Raw genomic sequence first — 18,128 nt, 5'->3', positions numbered from 1 at the left:
TGGTGGCAAAGAATTGGAAATTGAAGGGATGCCTAATGGGCATCTCCAAATCTCCTAGTGGGAGAATGGCTGAACAAATTATGGTATATGAATCTATTGGAATATTATTCCACAAGAAATGACGAGCAGGTGGATTTCAGAAAAACCTGTAAAGACTTACATGAACTGATGCTAAGTGAAGTGAGCAGAACAGGAGAACGTTGCATACAGTAACAGCAACATTGTTCGATAACCAACTTTGATAGACTCAGGTCTTCTCAGCAATGATCTAAGACAATTCCAAAAGACTCATGATTTGAAAATGCTATCCTCAGCCAAAGAAAGAACTATAGAGTCTGAAGATGATGCAGATCAAAGCATACATTTTTCTCTTTTTGTTTGTTTTTTACTTTATTGTGGTTTTTTCCTTTTGTTTTGATTCTTCTTTCACAACATGATTAATGTAAAAATGTTTAACAGGATTATACATGTATAGCCTATATCAGATTGCAAGCTTTTTGGGGGAGAGAAGGGAGCAGAAAAATTTTAAAACTCAAAATCTTGTAAGAGTGAATCTTGAAAACTAAAAATAAACAATTTTTATTAAAAAAAGAAACCAAGTCTTTTAGCAATTAAAAAAAAAGGTGCAGACAGCCAATCAAAGGAGGCTACCCCACTCATGTGGCTGGGGACTCAGGCTCCATGTTAGGCAAAGTAGGAATGATCAATAGCTCAGTTACACAGACTACTAGGGGAATTCAGTGTTAAAACCTCATGGTATATATGTATACCAAGGGACCTCAATATTCTGTGAGATTAGCAGGAATGGCAAACTTCAGCCCTTCATCAGCACCAAGGTATCTATCCACAGGCAAAAGTGCTGCAACCAAGTGGACTTTTCAGCTCATTTTCCTTATGAGTCTTTCTGTCACCTCAAGTTTAAAGTGATTAGAATCCAGGTGTAGTGTACATTTAGCATATGAATTCTGGAAGGGTTTGTTTCGGGTTATGTTTTGTTTTTTAACACTCACTGGTACTGGCTCCCACCTGGTCTAAACTGAGGAAAACTCAAAAATCTCCTGTCCTTGGATTTTGGTTCTTCTTCAACCCCATTCCAAGCATTCATATGTAAATAAACTCACGGGAAATTGCCTTCTGTTTTGTTTTGTTTTTTTCCCAATAACTTCAAAGAAGACAGGAATGAAAGTAAGGAGTTAAAGAAATAAAACTTCCAGAATGCTAGCTATTTTGGCTCTCAGTCAAGAAGAGGACAAAAGGCTTTTTCTTTTATTATATCCCTCCTGTCACCAGACTGGAGAAGAAAATGGGAAGTGAAGGTAAATAAAAGTGGCCTGCTGCTCTGGAAAGGTTGGACCTAAGCTGTGTCAACTACCATTATCTCCTGCTTAGACCAATGTTCTTGCCCCATGACCAGGACCAGTGCATCCACCTCTCACTTGCATGTGGCTAACAATTCTCTATTCTCAATCTAATATGCTGCAATCCAAGCAAAGAGGCAAGCAATGGCTACGGTCATCCAGTTCCTCACACAAAATTTTTCATTTTACCACTCTGGGCATTTTCACTGGTGGTCCTTCATACTTAGAAGTCTTCCTCAATCTTGCCTGCTAACTTCCTGGCTTCCTTCACATCTCAGCTAAAGTCCTACTTTCAATAACGAGCCTTTTCCACTCTTCCTTAATCTTAGGGCTCTCCCCTCTGAAGAAACACTTTTTGGAGGGCAGTTGGAGTTGGGGTTAAGTGACTTGCCCAAAGTCACATGGCTAGTAAGTGTGTCAAGTGTCTGAGGTCAGATTTGAACTTAGGTCCTCCTGACTCCAGGGCTGGTGCTCTATTCACTGTGCCACCTAGCTACCCCCTCTGTATATATAAAATTAGGTTCAAAAGAATGACCTTGAAGGGGAAAAGAATACATTTGTGTGAAAGGGGAGAGGGAAGTTGCACTCTTTTCCACCAAATCATCTTAGCCTCCCAGAGCCACTGACTACTTAGACCGGTCATTAGGTCATTAGCAGTGACTTGGGAGTAGCCACCACAACTCACCCCAGTTTGTACTCTAGCTGTACATCAGTCATATGTTACATTAATAAAGTTATTGTCTGGCAGGAGGGAGGTAATACTCCTACTGCTACACTCTATCCTCTCCTAATACTCTTATACTCTACCCTGGTTAAATTTCATTTACAGTCTTGTGATTAAATCGAGGTTCTTCATTTTAGGAGGCACATTGATAAGCTTGTGTATCTCTAAGGATGTTTAGCCTGGAGAACAGAAAATTAATGGGGCCATGATAGCTATCTTCAAATATTTGAAGAACCATCAGGCAGAAGAGAGATTAAATATTCTATGAGGCTCTAGAAGGGAGAACAGCTAGCAGTGGTTGGGAGTTAAAGGAAAGCAGATTTTGGCTTAATGTAAAAAGGAAGCTTCAGAGTTGTCAATAAAAAGGATGGACTTGCTTTTTTGTTGTGATTCGGTCACGTCCAGCTCTTCTTGATCCCTTCCGGGGTTTTCTTGGCAAAGATACTGGAATGGTTTGCCATTTCTTTCTCTAGCTCATTTGACAGGTGAGGAAACTGAGGTAAACAGGATTAAAGTGACCTGCCCAGGGTCACACAGCTAGAAAGTATCTGAGGCCAGATTTGAACTCTGGATGATGAGTCTTCCTGACTCCAGGCCTAGCACTCTATCCACTTCAACACGTAGGTAAAGTCACTATTATTGGAGATGTCACAACGGTGGGGCAACTGGCCTCAGACACTTATTAGCTGAGTGACCCTGGGCAAGTCACTTAACCCTGTTTGCCTCAGTTTCCTCATCCGTCAAATGACCTGGAGAAGGAAGTGGCAAATCACTCCAGTATATTTGCCAAGAAAACCCCAAGAGGGGTCGTGAAGAGTTGGACGTGACTGAACCACAATTAACAACATTAACAACAAAAAACAGAAGTGATATAAGGAATCTCTTGCTATGGAACAAATGCCTGATCCCATAGGACATGCCTCAGTCCAACAGATTAGGGGCTTGATTACTCTGGATACAGAGATATCCTAGATGGATCTGAGATGTCCCTCTTTTAGACATACTGTAAAAGGGATTCCTGACTGAGTGAGATATTGGGCTAGATTTGCAAGGTCCCTTTCAACTTCTAAGATCCTATGACAGTGCAATATCATGCTAGACTTGGAGTCAAGATATCCAAGTTCAAACCCTGCCTCAGGTACTCACTAGCTGTGTGACCCTGGGCAATCTACTTAATGTCCATGTGCCTCAGTTTCCTCATCTGCAAAATAGGGCTAATAATAGCACCTTTTTCAAAGGGCTGTTGGGAATCAAATAAGATAATCTATAAAAGGACCTCGCAAACCTTACAGATAAATGGTAGCTATCATTATTATCCTGTGATATTATAGTAACTTTACATCTTATGCCCAATTTATTTATTTATCTAAGAGAAAAACATACTGTTTTGGGGGGCCAGATAAGGCCTACTAGTCTCAGGACTCAGGAATCTGAAAGTTCAGGCTATCTGCTGAGTAGTTAGGGTCACACTACTGTGGAACACCGGCAGGGTCAAGGGGCAGCCTGATGTAGTGAAAGGAAAGCTGGTTCTCTAGCCAGGAAGACTTGGTTACAAGCAGGTCTCCTAACCCTTCACTACTCTCTAAGACTATTAAGAAGGTGCCTATCATCCCTCCAAGAGCAACCTGCACTGTTGAAATGACAAGTATGGTTAAATAAATTCATTAATTATTAGACGAATGAATGAATGAATGAATTGCTAAATAAATGAATGATGTCAAGTTTGCCCCCAAAGAAAAGGCTCCCTCATACCAGTCACTATTCTACTTCTATTAAATAATTTTAACCAAGTATCAAGAGTGAAGGGATTTTATCTTCTGAAGACTATGACTTTGGGATGAATAGTTTTTCTCTCTCTCTTTTTTTTTTTTTTTTTTGCTTTTTGGAGGGAGGAAGGTAGGGACTGCTTTCTCTTTTCTCACAGTATTCTTCCTAAATTGTGTCCACTCCAACATACGTTCACTCAGGTGCATAGTTGTTTTTACTACAGCGTAAGAGAATCTAGTGTACAAACTATATGCAGTTCAAATATGTGATAAGTACACAGTTTCACATTACTCAGCCTGGCACAGGTTTAAAGCCCTCAACAATCCTTCTTATCTCCTCCTTTCCTACTAAGTCCTTTCTGATGAATTTTACTTAGCTCCTCTGGATGCAGGTCACCCTTGACTAACTCTGCTTCTCTGAACTCAGGCCACCCTCTTCTCCATACTGAAATTCACGCAGTGACCCAAATGGTCTTCAGAAATCCACCAAGTCAGAGGAGTCCCGACTGCACATGGCTAGGACTATTTTTGCCTTTAGGTAACTAAGAAGCTGTGTCAGAAAAGTTGGGGCCAACTAGGTCTGGTGGACGCCTTTGTCTCTTTTTAGGGAAAGTTAACTCTTAGGGGAATAGAAGGAGGAAGATCCTGGGCCTAGGCCATGTTGTTCTTATTGTTTGTCCTTCATTCTCCAAGAAGACCATGACATTGGGGAGGTGATGCCATACCATGCAAGTGAATTCGATTTAAATGAGGGAGGGGCTGTGTAAAGTCTTCACCATCACTTTTTCCTCTAGAGCCATCTGAGTCCAGTGGCAAGATACAGATCAGGATGACTGGAGATGGTCCTGGCTGCAGTGGGAGACTTGGCCTTTTTTTCCTACTCCCTGTTATGAGTGGGAAGAAAGAACCTTAGTCAGGGAAACACTAGTAAACATTAGTCCTATCATAAATATGAAGAATGAAACAACACTTACTGGAAAGGAGCTTCCATTCTAATGGAAGAGACAAGTTCATATATAAAGTGAATAAATGCAAATATGTACAAAGTGGTTAATATACGTTAGTTTGGGAAGGACACTAGCATTTTGAAGAAAAAGGAAGAGCTTCATGAAGAAGATGGTGCTTGAGTTGCATTTTAAAGAAAGAGAGGAAATGAATTCTAGCATGTGGGGTGGCCAATATAAAGGCATGAAGATAAAAGAAGGAGTGTTGTGGGTAGGGAATAGAAAGAAGGCCAATTTGGACATTTTCACCCAAGGACCCCGATCTGTCATGTCCCAGCATTATTTTTGTTTTTGTTTTAAATAAATTTGTATTAATATCTTTTTAATTTTTTGTTGTTTTTGTTTTTTGGAGGGGAGAAAGCAGGGAAATTGGGGGTAAGTGACTTGCCCAAGGTCATTGGCTAGTAAGTGTTAAGTGTCTGAGGCCAGATTTGAACTCAGGTCCTCCTGACTTCAGGGCCAGTGCTTTATTCACTGTACCACCTAGCTACCCCTAATATCTTTTTTAAACATCATCAGTTTCTTCCAGCATTCCTCCTTTTCCCTCTCAAAGAGCCATTCCATATAATCAATAGTATTTTAGGACAAAAAAGTAGAGGAAAAAAGTCATCATGACAATAAGTACACTAACAACAAAATTTTTCAAAAATCTATATGTGCATTGTACAATGCTTGTAGCCCTCCTACCTCTGCAAAGGAATGGGGTGAGAGTGTCTTCTTATATCTCTTCTTTCAAGACATTCTTGTTCTTTATAATTTTGCAACATTCACTTTTGATTTTTTTTTTGCTGTAATTTCCATTTACATTGTTGTAGTCTTTTCTTTGTGTACATTGTTTTCTTGGCTCTGCTTACTTTATATAAGTTCATGTAGATATTTCTAGATTTCTCTGTAGTTATAACATTTGTCATTCTTATAGCACAGTAATATTATATTACATTCATGTACATTCATTGGTTTAGCCATTTCCCAACCATGGACATCTACTTTGTGTTCCATTCTCTGCCATTTCAAAAAGTGCTGCTATAAGTATTTTGGTGTATATGGGGACTTTCTTGTCATCAATGGCCTCTTTGGGGTATAAGATAAATAAATCTCTGGATCAAAGGGTATGTTCATTTTAGTCACTTTATTGTCATTATTACAAATTGTTTTCCAAAATGGTTCTACTGAGTCAAAGCAACATCAACAATACACTAGTATACCTATATCTCCCTAACCCTTCCAGCATTTAACTATTCCCATCTTTTGTCATCTTTACCAATTTGCAGAATGTGAGGTAAAATCTCAGAGTTATTTTGACTTGTGCTTCTCTTAGCATAAGTTATTTAGAGCATTCTTCATTTGGTTGTTAATAATTAGCGATTCTTTTTAAAAGAACTGTTCATGTCCTTTAATCTCTTATCTATTGGGGAATGGCTTTTAATCTTATATACTTTTCTTCATTGTTTATATATTTTGGATAAAGAACCCTTATCAGAGAAATTTGACTCAAAGATTTTTTTTTCCCTTTTGACCACTTCCCTTCTTATCCCAGGTGCATTAATTTCATTTGGGCAGCAGCTTTTCAATTTCGTGTAATTGCCATTTTAAAACTTTTCTCAGTATTGTCTATTACAATATCTGCATGGAACAATAGCACATCTACATTTAAGCTAATTATAATTCATCCCCTGGCTTCAAGCAAGCTGAGCAAACCCTGAAATATATCCACCATTACTTTTGGAGGACCTGGGGTTTCTGTAACTGGCAATCCCAGAGTCAGGGAATCAGTAGGACAATGAAAGGTCCAGATATAGGAAAAAGCATAAAATAGTTAACAACTGGGAATCTACTGACCTACATAGAGTATAGTAATAAATAGGATCATAGATTTCATGTTGGAAGGGGCCATAAAAGGCAATCCAGTCTCCTAATTTTACAGATGAGGAAACTGAGGGACAGAGAAGTTAAATGACGTATCCAGGGTCACATAAGCTAGTAAGTATCTGAGGTAATATTTGCTTGGATAGGTAAGACAGAGCCATGCAGAGAACTTTGAAAGTCAGCAGAGGGAGGTTAGGCTTTGTTGGGGCATCTAGGTGGCACAGTGGATAGAATGTTGGGCCTGGAGACAAAAAGAGCTGTTTAAAGTTTTCAAGTAGGGGTGTAACCCAAGAGATCAGGGATGATCGATGCTCCAGGTAACAAACAGGTCCAAAGGTTGAATTCATTTGTCACCTGCATTTTCCTTTTAGGAAAAGGGTCACTTAACATACTCCTGAGACAGAGAAAATAAACACCACCTTGTATTGCATGACCCTCCTGATCATACACCTTCCTGTCTTCTTTTTTGAACTCCTCTGACATGAATGAGATTCATGATCTGACTTCCTTTCCCACTAGTCATTTTAATTCTAGGCTAGGTCTCAGGAGCCATGCAACAATAACTAGCAATAATTAACCTTTGTATAACACTTCATGGTTTACAATGTACAGAACATACATTATCTCATTTGATCTACACTAAGACCCTGTGAGGTAGATGCTATTATTATCCCCACTTTCAGATGAGGAAACTGAGGCTGAGAGAGATTGAATGACTTGCCCAAGGTCACAACTGCAGTGCTCTATCTACTACATGATCCAGCTGCCTCATCAAAGCAGAAGGTCCCCAAAGGTCTAATTTAATTCCAATTAGCTCCATTCATCCCATCATCCTCTGAGGAAAAGTTCTCCAGTATTTTCTATTTACATGGGTTTTGTTTGGTTGGGTTTTTTTTTTTTTGCTTTTTTTTTTGGAGGAGGGAAATCAGGGCAATTGGGGTTAAGTGACTTGCCCAAGGTCACATGGCTAGTAAGTGTTAAGTGTCTGCGGTCAGATTTGAACTCAGGTCCTCCTGACTCCAGGGCCAGTGCTCTATTCACTGTGCCACCTAGCCACCCCATGACTGATTGATTCTCTATGATGACCTGGAAAATAAAGTGTTATGGATATAGGAAACATGAGACATTAATGCATTATTGGTAGAGTTGTGAACTGATTCAACCATTTTTTTGGAGCAACCAAAAACTTATAAAACTATGCATATACCCTTCGATCTGGCAATACCACTACTAGGTCTGTGTCCAAAAAGAGATTAAAAAAAAAGGTAAAGGACATACATGTCCAAAAATATTTATAGCAGCTCTTTTCTAGTGGCAAAGAATTGGAAATTGAGAGTATGCCCATCAACTTGGGAATGGCTGAACAAACTGTGCCATGTAATTTTGATGGAATACTATTGTGCTATAAGAAATGAAGAACAGGATACTCTCAGAAAAACCTGGAAAGACTTATGTGAGCTGATGCAAAATGAAATGCATTGTGTACAAAGTAACAGCAATATTGTAAGATGATTAGCTATGAATGACTTCGCTATTCTTAGCAATATAGTGATTCAAGAGAACTCTGAAGGATTTATGATGAAAAATACTATCAATGCCCAGAGAAAGAACTGAATACAGATTGAATCATACCTTTTTTACTTTATTTTTCTTCAGGTTTTTTTGTCTGTATTTTCTTTCACAACATGACTAATATGGAAATATGTTTTACATGACTACACAATGTATAACCTATATCCAATTGCTTGCCTTCTCAACAAGGGGGGTAGGGAGGGAGGAAGGGAGAGAATTTGGAATTCAAAGTTTTAAAAAATGAATGTTAAAAATTATTTTTACATGAAAAAACATAATACTAAATAATTTTTTTAAACTATGCCAAGGAGTATCCCCTCCCCCTCTAATAACTATATTTCAATATAAAAAAAAAAGAAAAGAAAGGCTTATTTGTCACTGTTCAGTCATGCCTGACTCTCCTTGATCCCATTTGAGGTTTTCTTGGCAAAGATACTGAAGTAGTTTGCGATTTCCTTCTCCAGCTCATTTGACAGAGGAGGAAACTGAGGCAAACAGGGTTAAAGTGACCTGCCTGGGGTCACACAGCTAGTAAGTGTCTGAGGCCAGATTTGAACTCAGGAAGATGAGTCTTGCTGACTGTAGGCCCTGGGTATGCTACCCACAGCACCACCTAGTTACCCATCTCTTCCAAGTGGGAAACTAGACTGCAGTTTAAGCATAGTCTCTTGGCCACTACAAAGTACAAATACTAAGCAAGTCACTTTACATAGATCCTACTATAGACCCTGAAATTTAAACAGTAGAGTCATACCTTTAAGGGAAATCTCACCTCCCCCAGTTTCCACTTTTAAAAAGCAAATTCTCATGGGAGTAAGAACACATGGAGCTCTTTAGTTTGCCCCCAAACCTTCTATCTCAAGGCCAGGTGAGCCCAAAACAATAACACAGACCATGGGCTGATGGATAGGCCAGGCTACACGTGTCCAGCTCTCACGTGCCTGGAGAGTCCACGTGTCTGGAATTATCCTACCTTAACCAAGTTCTCTTTGTATACAGTAGAGGTCCCATCCAATTTCCAGTAGAACTAATGATTAGCCTAAGCCTAGCGGGGGAATGGGGTTTGGGAGGTGGGGCTCTGTTTTCTTTTAGCTCTTGTTGACATAGAGAATGACTGTGGCTGGCTGATCAGACTGGGTATTTTTAGAATGCCTATCCATAGATCTTTCAGAGAAAGCCAGAAATAAATGTTTATCTTTTCCAAAGAACAATCAACATGACTTTTTACTTCATCAGCAAACCCCGTCTCTGTGCTGATACTTACATACACATACACACAAACCCCAACTACACACAAAGTGGGTTTGTATCTCACCTCTTCTTCCACACTGAGTACTCATTACACCAAAATCACACATAATTGTTGGGTCACACAGACATCTACACACTGTCTTTTCTTGGGGCACAGCCTTAACATATTGGCAGAGAGAGAGTTGATCTATTGGTTGCAGAGAGCAGAGCTCTACGATAAGGCTAAGTTTTTAATTCAAAGAAGATTTTGAAAGTTACCCTGGGATCCTGGAAGCCTTGCTTCTGACAAATAAGCTGTGTGACCCAGGGCAAGTCACTTAACCTCTCAGTTGCCCCTAGGCAACTTTCAAAGACTTAATAGCAAAGATGCATCCATAGAGGGAGTTTCCTCTCAAGGGAGCCCTTTACACCAGTGTAATTGCAGGTGCATTCTCTCTCTGCACAGGGCACAGTGTTGGGCACTATGATGAAAAGCAAAGCAGCCTCCACCCTCAGGGGCAATCTGCAGGGGGTGGGTCAGGATGGTCAGAAATACAACTGTATATGATTGGATATAAGGTAGAATGTGAGAAAGGCTGAGGAGATATGTAAAATTCTAGACAACTTTTAGGATTGAGAGATCACTTTCAGCTGCAAAGCATCATGGGAGAGGTGGAATATAAGCTGGGCTTTGAAAAAAGAGAAAGATTTCAACAGGTAAAGATGAGGAAGTAGCGCTTTTGGGTTTCAGAGAAAGGGATAACCTGTGTGAATTCAATTCATGGAAGTGGGGAAAGGACAGGACAGAATGGGGAACAACTAATGGTCCAGATTGATAGGAACATAAAAGACAGTAATGTGAAGTAAGGGTGGAAACCAGATTGTGGAGGGCTTTCAATGCCAGGCTAAAGAGTTTGTGTTTTATCCAATAAAGCAATATGAAGTTACTGAAGGTTTTAAAGAGGAAAGGGAGTTATAGGTGATTGTATGTTGGGAGAAGGGAGGCAAAGGTTGAGATAACAGAGGAGACCCTAGGCTGCTGCAATTAGAATGAGCAAAGTCTAAGGTTACAGGGTATCTATGATTCAGAAGTGAGTGGGGGCTAGGGTGAAAGGAAGACAGCAAAGGCATACTCCAGATATAACCTATATTAAATTGCTTATCCTCTTAGAGAAGGAAAAGGTAAGGGAGGAAGGGAAAAAATTTGGAACTAAAAAAATTCTTTAAATGAATGTTAAAATGTATCTTTACATGAAATTGGAAAAAAATACTATTTAAAAAATATATGCTCCATCCAAGTCCCTCTTTTGCTTTATTGTATAGCTCTCTACATGCATTACTTAAATAATTTTTTTTTAAAGTCCAATGGTACTGCCAAGATAATTTCATCCATTTTCCCTCCTGTGGAATCCCTGAGAAACAGGCCTCTTGGGGTGTGTTTACTGAGGATCGAAGATTAATCTTATTGGTTGTAACACACCTAGAGTCTAAACATGGATATAAAGAGAGATACATTGGCATCATTGGGGTAAAGGAGACCAGAAGAGATAGGAACTTCAATTTTTGCCTTCTGACTCTCATCAGGACAAATCATCTTTGACCGATAGATGCCTGAAATAGACTACCCTTAGAAATGGGGGAAATAGCTCCAGAAGAGGTGGGGATGCTTTCCTATACCACTGGCACCAAGTTAGGATTTCTATGGCACCTTAAGATAACTCCCCATCAGCTTGCTTTCTCATTAAAATACTGTGTTCCTGTAGCTATGTTCAGTTTGTTAAAAAGGGTTTTAGGCCAGATGTACTTCTGACTTTTTCAGTGGCCCTACATGTCAAATTAAATTAAAAAACAAACAAATATTTAATTATTGCCTGCAATGTAGAAGTCATTGTGTTAGGCACGAAGGGGTATACAAAGCAATTAAATCAAGATATTTTATATTTATAAACCACCTTAGAGGCAAGCAGTACAAAGATTATTATCCCCATTTTACAAATGGAGAAACTAAGATATAGCAAGGTCAGTTAACTTGCCCAGGGTCACACCAGTTGTAAAATGGCAGAAGTGAAACTAAGCTTAAGGCTGTCCCTGACTTCATGAAACTTAAAACCTGATTGGAGAGTTGAGACAGAAAACTAGTTTAAAGTAAAATGATAATAAAAGATTTAAGTGGTAGCTCTAGACAATCGGGGAAGAGGTGTCACAAGACTGCACTAATTAGCTGCCAGATATATTCACATGTATTATTGCTACAATGGTTTACAGGAAGGAGGGATCAATTTAGGTTAGAGTTGTCAAAAAAGGTTTCATTCACATTTTACAAGTAAACATATACAAAATACTAGCAAAACCTGTGAATTTTTTTCTCATCATTAATGTCCCCATAGAACAGTACCACAGTTTATACCAATCAGGGTCAATCTGGGTCCACTTTCAATAACCATAATCCTTTGCTCATGCCCCCACTCAAATTTTCCTGGAAACACCAGAATTTTACTCATTTTGTATCCACCCAGGATCTCACCTGGCAACATCAGAAATTGACTTTCATCAGGGGGTGGAGGCAAGATGGCAGAGTAGAAGCAGGACCTCCCCGCTGCTCCTGCTTCCACCTTCCCCAATCCATGTAAAAAGGGTACTCTGAACAAACTTTGGAGCTGAAGAACCCACAAAATGACACAGAGAAGCTAACCTCCCGCTGAAGACAGCCCAGCAGGCAGGAATTGGCCAGCTTAGTGCTGTGGGAGCCAAGCCCAGACCTATGCCCAGGCTTTAGCCCCAGGGCGGGTCTGACCAGCCGCTGGCCAGAGGGACTCCAGATCAGCAGCAGCTGTGGCCGTTTCCAGAATTATCAAGACATAGATGCTAAGGACAAAGTGAGAGGTCAGTGCAGTCTGGACCTTGGGACCCAGTAAGTGGGAGTGCGTGGCGTTTTCCCCCAGGGGCGAGAAGTTGCTGACACTCCAGCATAGCCAGCCAGCCAGTGCCACATGGCAGCTTCAGCTCCTGGCCTGCAGAGTGTTGGGGGACCAAGCACTAATCTGAGGGGTAATTGCTCTTGCTTTAATCTTCTTGGATCTGGATTGCAGTCTAGGGTGGAGGCTCTGGAGTGTGTGTCCAGCTTGCCAGAGCATGTGGAAACCTCAGAGAGGGCACCCATCTAATACCTCTGGCAGCTGAGAAAACCCCAGCGTTTGGGACAAAAGCTCCCCTGTCTGGTGGCAGAGTCCTACTGTGGCAAAAAGCCCAGGGGTCATGTGACTGAGGGGAGACATGACCAGGCAAAGGAAACAAAGCAGACAGAAGATTCCAACAATACACTCCTATTTTGGGGACAAAAAGGAGCAAAGCATGGAACAGGAGGAAGACAGTGAAGTCAGAACTTCTGTACCAAAAGCTTCAAAGGAAAATACAAACTGGTTACAGGCCATAGAGGACCTTAAGAAGCAGATGAGAGAAGTGGAGGGAAAATTGGGAAGAGAAATGAGAACAATGCAAGAAAATTATGAAATGAGAGTCAACAGCCTGACTGAGGAAAAATCACACCTTAAAAAATAGACTGACTCAAATGGCAAAAGAGGCTCAAAAAGGCAATGAGGAGAAGAATGCCTTAAAAAGCCGAATTTGCCAGATGGAAAAAGAATCTCAAAAGCTCAATGAGGAGAATCATTGCTTCAGAATTAGATTGGAGCAAATGGAAGCTAATGACTTTATGAGAAATCAAGATGCTGTTAAACAGATCCAAACAAATGAAAGAATAGAAGGCAATGTGAAATATCTCATGGGAAAAACCATTGACCTGGAAAATAGATCCAGGAGAGATAATTTAAAAATTATTGGACTACCTGAAAGCCCTGATCAAGGTAAGAACCTAGAAATCATCCCCCAGGAAGTTCTCAAAGAAAGCTGCCCTGATGTTTTAGAGCCAGAGGGCAAAATAGAGGTTGAAAGAATCAACCGATCATCTCCTGAAAAGGATCCCAAAAAGAAAACTCCTAGGAATATTATAGCCAGGTTCCCAGAATTCCCAGATCAAGGAGAAAATATTATAAGCGGTGAGGAAGAAATAATTTGAATATTGTGGAAACACAATCAGGATAACCCAGGATCTGGCAGCTTCTACACTGAGGGATCGAAGGGCTTGGAATATGATATTCTGGAGATCAAAGGAGCTGGGATTAAAACCGAGTCACCTACCCAGCAAAACTGAGTGTTTCAGGGGAAAATATAGTCATTCAGTGGAATAGAGGACTTTCAAGAATTCTTGCTGAAAAAAACAGAATTGAATAGAAAATTTGACATTCAGATACAAGAAGCAAGAGAAGCATGAGAAGGTAAACAGCGAAAAGAAATCATAAGAAACAGAGATGCTCAAAACGAAATAGAAAAATCCAAGTTATACTTTGAAGATGACTTTATGATGGGACCCTATCCAAATGCCTATACTGAGTACAGTTTGTATCTTATGATGTAACCTAGTGACCATTTCCAGTAGTATTTTAAAGTACAGTGTGTTCTAGAGTATTCAGATCTAACAGATGTTACTATCATGCTTTGCATAGAGCCTGTCATTGTTCATTTCCATATTACCATGTTTTCAGAAGTAAATTGTCAGTGAGTTAAAAAAAAAAAAAGAAATTGACTTTCATCAAGGTCTCCAAAGCAAAAGTGGAGAAAATAAAGTCCTTTAGCCCCCACTAAAGTACTCAGGCTGACAAAGTATTGACTATAGGACAGATTTTATTCTTGTTCAACAAAAACATAGAAGGCTCACTGAAAAAGGCTCAGTCAAAACAAATCTCCTTCCCTTTCCTCCTCAGTAGATATTTCCCAGATTTTTAGTTTATCCTGAGGTCAGGCTCCTTACAAGACTGAAAACTCAAGGTTGATATTAAATCAAGCAGTCACACCCCTGTAGTGAACCCTACCTCTCAGGAACCCATATAGTCTTCCTCACTTTTATTTATTTATTTGTTTGTTTTGCTTTTTGGAGGGGAGAAGGTAGGGCAATTGGAGTTGTGACTTGCCCAAGGTCACACAGCTAGTTTTTGTGCTAAGTGTCTGAGGCCAGATTTTGAACTTAGGTCCTCCTGACTCTAGGGCCGGTTCCCTATTCACTGCTTCCCCTGAACCTTCACAGTTCATGTACCTCAAAGTATCAGTGAAAGGCAAGGTCCATATCATGGCTCTGACCCGTGGTGTTCCTTGCTTATGGTTCCTCTTTAGTTGGAATTCTTTTGCTATGTCCAGGAGCTTTTTGTTTGAGCCTCTTCGTCTGTTACCTGTGCCATGATGCAAGTGATTCCCTGGTACGCATAGTTCCCTGGCGAGCCAAGTGGTTTCATAGAACACAAGGATCACTGGAGAGGCTTTGTGGAGATGCAGACCAAGATGTTGTCTCTCTCCAACCTTCAGCTCTTGTTTGCTCAGTTTGTCTTAACTGCTCAAGAGTAGTAATACTGAAAAAGGAGGGAAGGAGGAGGGAGAAGAGGAGGGGGGAGAGATTGACACAGAGAGAGAGAGAGAGAGAGAAGAAATAGTAGTAGTAGTAGTAGTAGTAGTCTGGAGAACTGAATAGATTCTTTCACGAAGCTACTCACTGGAGGTATCTGGAAATTTATAAAAGACCCTGGAAAACCAGAGGCCTATCAGAGAAGAAACACAGAGTGTATTGATTGCTTATGAATATATGCCTTTCAATTATAATTTTTTTTTGGTGTGGTTAAATAAAGCTAGGCTTGTATTTGATGTTTTGTTAGTCTAAGGGTTTACAAGGAAGCAGATGACCTTTTGTAATAGAAACCCAGACACAAGCCAAAAATTCTGATATTTCAGGAGAGACTTTGGGTGAGGGAATGAACAAAAGAAAAGACTATTGAGAAGCCACAAGGACTAAACATGGTCCATATAAATGAACTGTAGGATGCAGGATACAGTATAAAGAATGCTAGATGTAGGGACAGCTAGGTGGCACAGTGCATAGAGCACTGGGGTTAGAGTCAAGAGGACCTGAGTTCAAATCTGGCCTCAAATATTTACAAGCTGAAGTAACAGGGAATATATTGAATAGGGGAGTGATATAATTTAACCTGTGCTTTCAGAAAATCACTTTGGCAGTTGTGTGGAGGATGGATTGAAAGGAGTGTGGAGGAAGAATTGGGAATAGGAGAGAATTGAGGCAAGGAAACACATTAATAGGTAAAAGTAATGGTCCAAACCAAGAGACTTAGCAAAAAGCAAATAGTCTTATTATGCACATGTTGCTTTTACTCTATAAATGCAGCATTAAAATGATATTACCCACTTAACACACACACATACAAAAAAAACTAGCTGTGTAACCTTGGGCAAATTACTTAACCCCAATTGCCCTCCAAAAGGCAAAAAAGAAAAAAAAGATATTCCTATATTTTTTGGTTAATAGCTTTTGTTCATATGTGATTGGAAGAGTAATGCTTAATTCCAATTTCATTATCAGCAACACATAATCTGCATTGGAAGAGACAGATGTATTAGATACATTCCCAAATGGTGAATCTACACAGTATAGTCAAAGTTATTTTACCATCCTACTTTACTGCTTAACAACCTCAACACCGATGAGAAAAATGAACTATTTATTTCTTCATCAAACATTCATTAAGCTTATAATATATGTATATTTCTGGTCTTTGGCAGCCTGCCTACAAGGTAACTTAAAACTTTGAGACACTAAAAGTTGTATTTCTTCCCAATGTGTGAAGCTAACTGATGTTAGGGCTGCAGGGTAAGGTTCTCTCCCCTGCTCCCTCCACAAGGGAGTTTTTGAAACTCTATGACAGATAGGAGAGAAGACATGAAGAAAGGAGCAAAGAATCAGGCCTTTCCCGGGATATATGGAATATCAGTGTGATTGTGGCAGCCAGCTATTAACATCAAAATCTGCAGTTCTCTTCCTTAAAACAGGACTTTATAGGAGACTGTGAGAAGCTAAATGGACAAATGTCAAAGTATAAATGTGTGTGTGTTTGTGTGTGTGTGTGTGTGTGTGTGTGTGTGTGTGTTAATTACAGGTACTCACTCATGTAGATAGAGTGCTGAGGAAAGAAAATAGATATGGAAGAACTGGTTCAGAGGAGGTGTGAAAGAAAACACTTATTCCACATCCTTTTATTCTGTTAAAGCATATCTGACTGATGTAATCTTATTTCTCATAAACATCAGTGGCTGACTTTGTCTTTGATTTTCTTCTGTTCCTGGGTATGGGACAGTTCTGAGAACCACTCATACACTGATGTTTCTGGACTAGATCTGAGATCCCAATCTCGCAATACATTGTTAGAATTTTCACTAAGTGCAAGGCATAACTATGAACTACTCATGTGTTTCATAAGCAGAATTACTGTCAATTTGAGGCACTTTAAAAAGGCCTACCTCATCAGAGAAGAAATCTAAAATTGTGACTCCTATGCTTATATATATTGACATATGAAATGCAGAGTGTTATTCTAAGGGCACAGTTTTTAAAACTGGGGTCTGTGAACTGTGTGTACATGCATACATACACAATATATCATACGCACATATACAAACATAATGCATACATGGATGTATGCATATACATACATAGACATACACACATATGGCAGAATACTGGGCCTGAAATTAGAAAGACTAATCTTCCTAAATTCAAATCTGTCCTCAGTTATTTACTAGCTATGTGATCCTGGGTAAGTCACTTGGTCATATTTGTCTCATTTCTTCATCTATAAAATGAGTTGGAGAAGGAAATGGCAAACCACTACAATTTCTTTGCTAAAAAATGCCTCAGAGGGGTTTAAAGAGTTGGACATTACTGAAGTGATTGAATAACACAACATATATTAATAACTGTACTTCAGTGTTTTTTGTTTCCTATGTAACTATATATTTTATTTTGTGAAATAAAATACATTATTCTAGCAAAAAAAAACCAAACAAACCAAAAATACATTTACTAGCTGTGTGATCCTGGGCAAGTAACTGAACCCTGCCTGCCTCAAAAGAAAAAGAAAAAAAAATGCTGCATTTGGAACCAAAGGACTCCGGTTCACACTCCTGCCCTGCCATTTGCTACCTTTGTGACCTTGGGTAAATCACTGTACTTCTCTGGGTATTAGTTTCCTCCTCTGTAAAAGAGGGAGTTGGACTAAATGACTTCCAAGCTCCCTAACATCTGAGCCATGGACTAAGTATCAATCCTCAGCCTGTTTCCCCTTTCCTTCCCTCCTCTGCCTGGTTTCCCCTTTCTCCCCCAGCTTTCTGAATCATTCTCTGACCTTCTGACTAAAGCATTACTCTTTTGCCTTCTCTGTCGAGAACTATTTATTGCCAGTTTTCTTGGTTCCTGAAATGTTTTTGTTTGTCACTTGTGTTTGTCTTCCCAAGGATTTTTGCTGCCCACTGAGTAGGATAAACATAGAATTGCCTGCTCAAGGACTATGGGAAATGTTTGAATTCAATTTCCTGACCCCAGGGCTTTTTGGGGAAATTGCCTTTCCAATTCCCTCCCCTCTCCTCCCCTCCCCTCCCCTTCCCTTCCCTCCCCTCTCCTCTCCTCCCTTCCCCTTCCCTCTCCTACTCTTGTCTC

At 39.8% G+C, this 18,128-nt stretch overlaps 1 protein-coding gene across 4 annotated transcripts in view; it reads left to right on the top strand.

Annotated features, from left to right (window-relative positions):
- Positions 1-18,128, top strand: part of DCTN5 (dynactin subunit 5) — a 101,026-nt gene that overhangs the window by 48,845 nt on the left and 34,053 nt on the right. The window contains exon 7 of one of the 4 annotated variants that reach the window (XM_069089388.1): positions 4,643-4,696. The exons of the other annotated variants lie outside the window; for them this stretch is intronic. Within the exon in view, the coding sequence (XP_068945489.1) occupies positions 4,643-4,681 (39 nt within the window). The 3' untranslated portion in view covers positions 4,682-4,696. Of the gene's footprint in view, positions 1-4,642; positions 4,697-18,128 lie in introns of those variants that run through there. 4 annotated transcript variants of the gene reach the window in all.

This window comes from Petaurus breviceps, unplaced genomic scaffold, assembly GCF_028583685.1.
Source record: "Petaurus breviceps papuanus isolate PSGF00001 unplaced genomic scaffold, PetGlider_PUasm1.0 120, whole genome shotgun sequence".
Taxonomy (NCBI): domain Eukaryota; kingdom Metazoa; phylum Chordata; class Mammalia; order Diprotodontia; family Petauridae; genus Petaurus; species Petaurus breviceps.
Note: the sequence above shows the minus strand (reverse complement) of the source record. Positions and strands in the feature narration are given on the sequence as shown.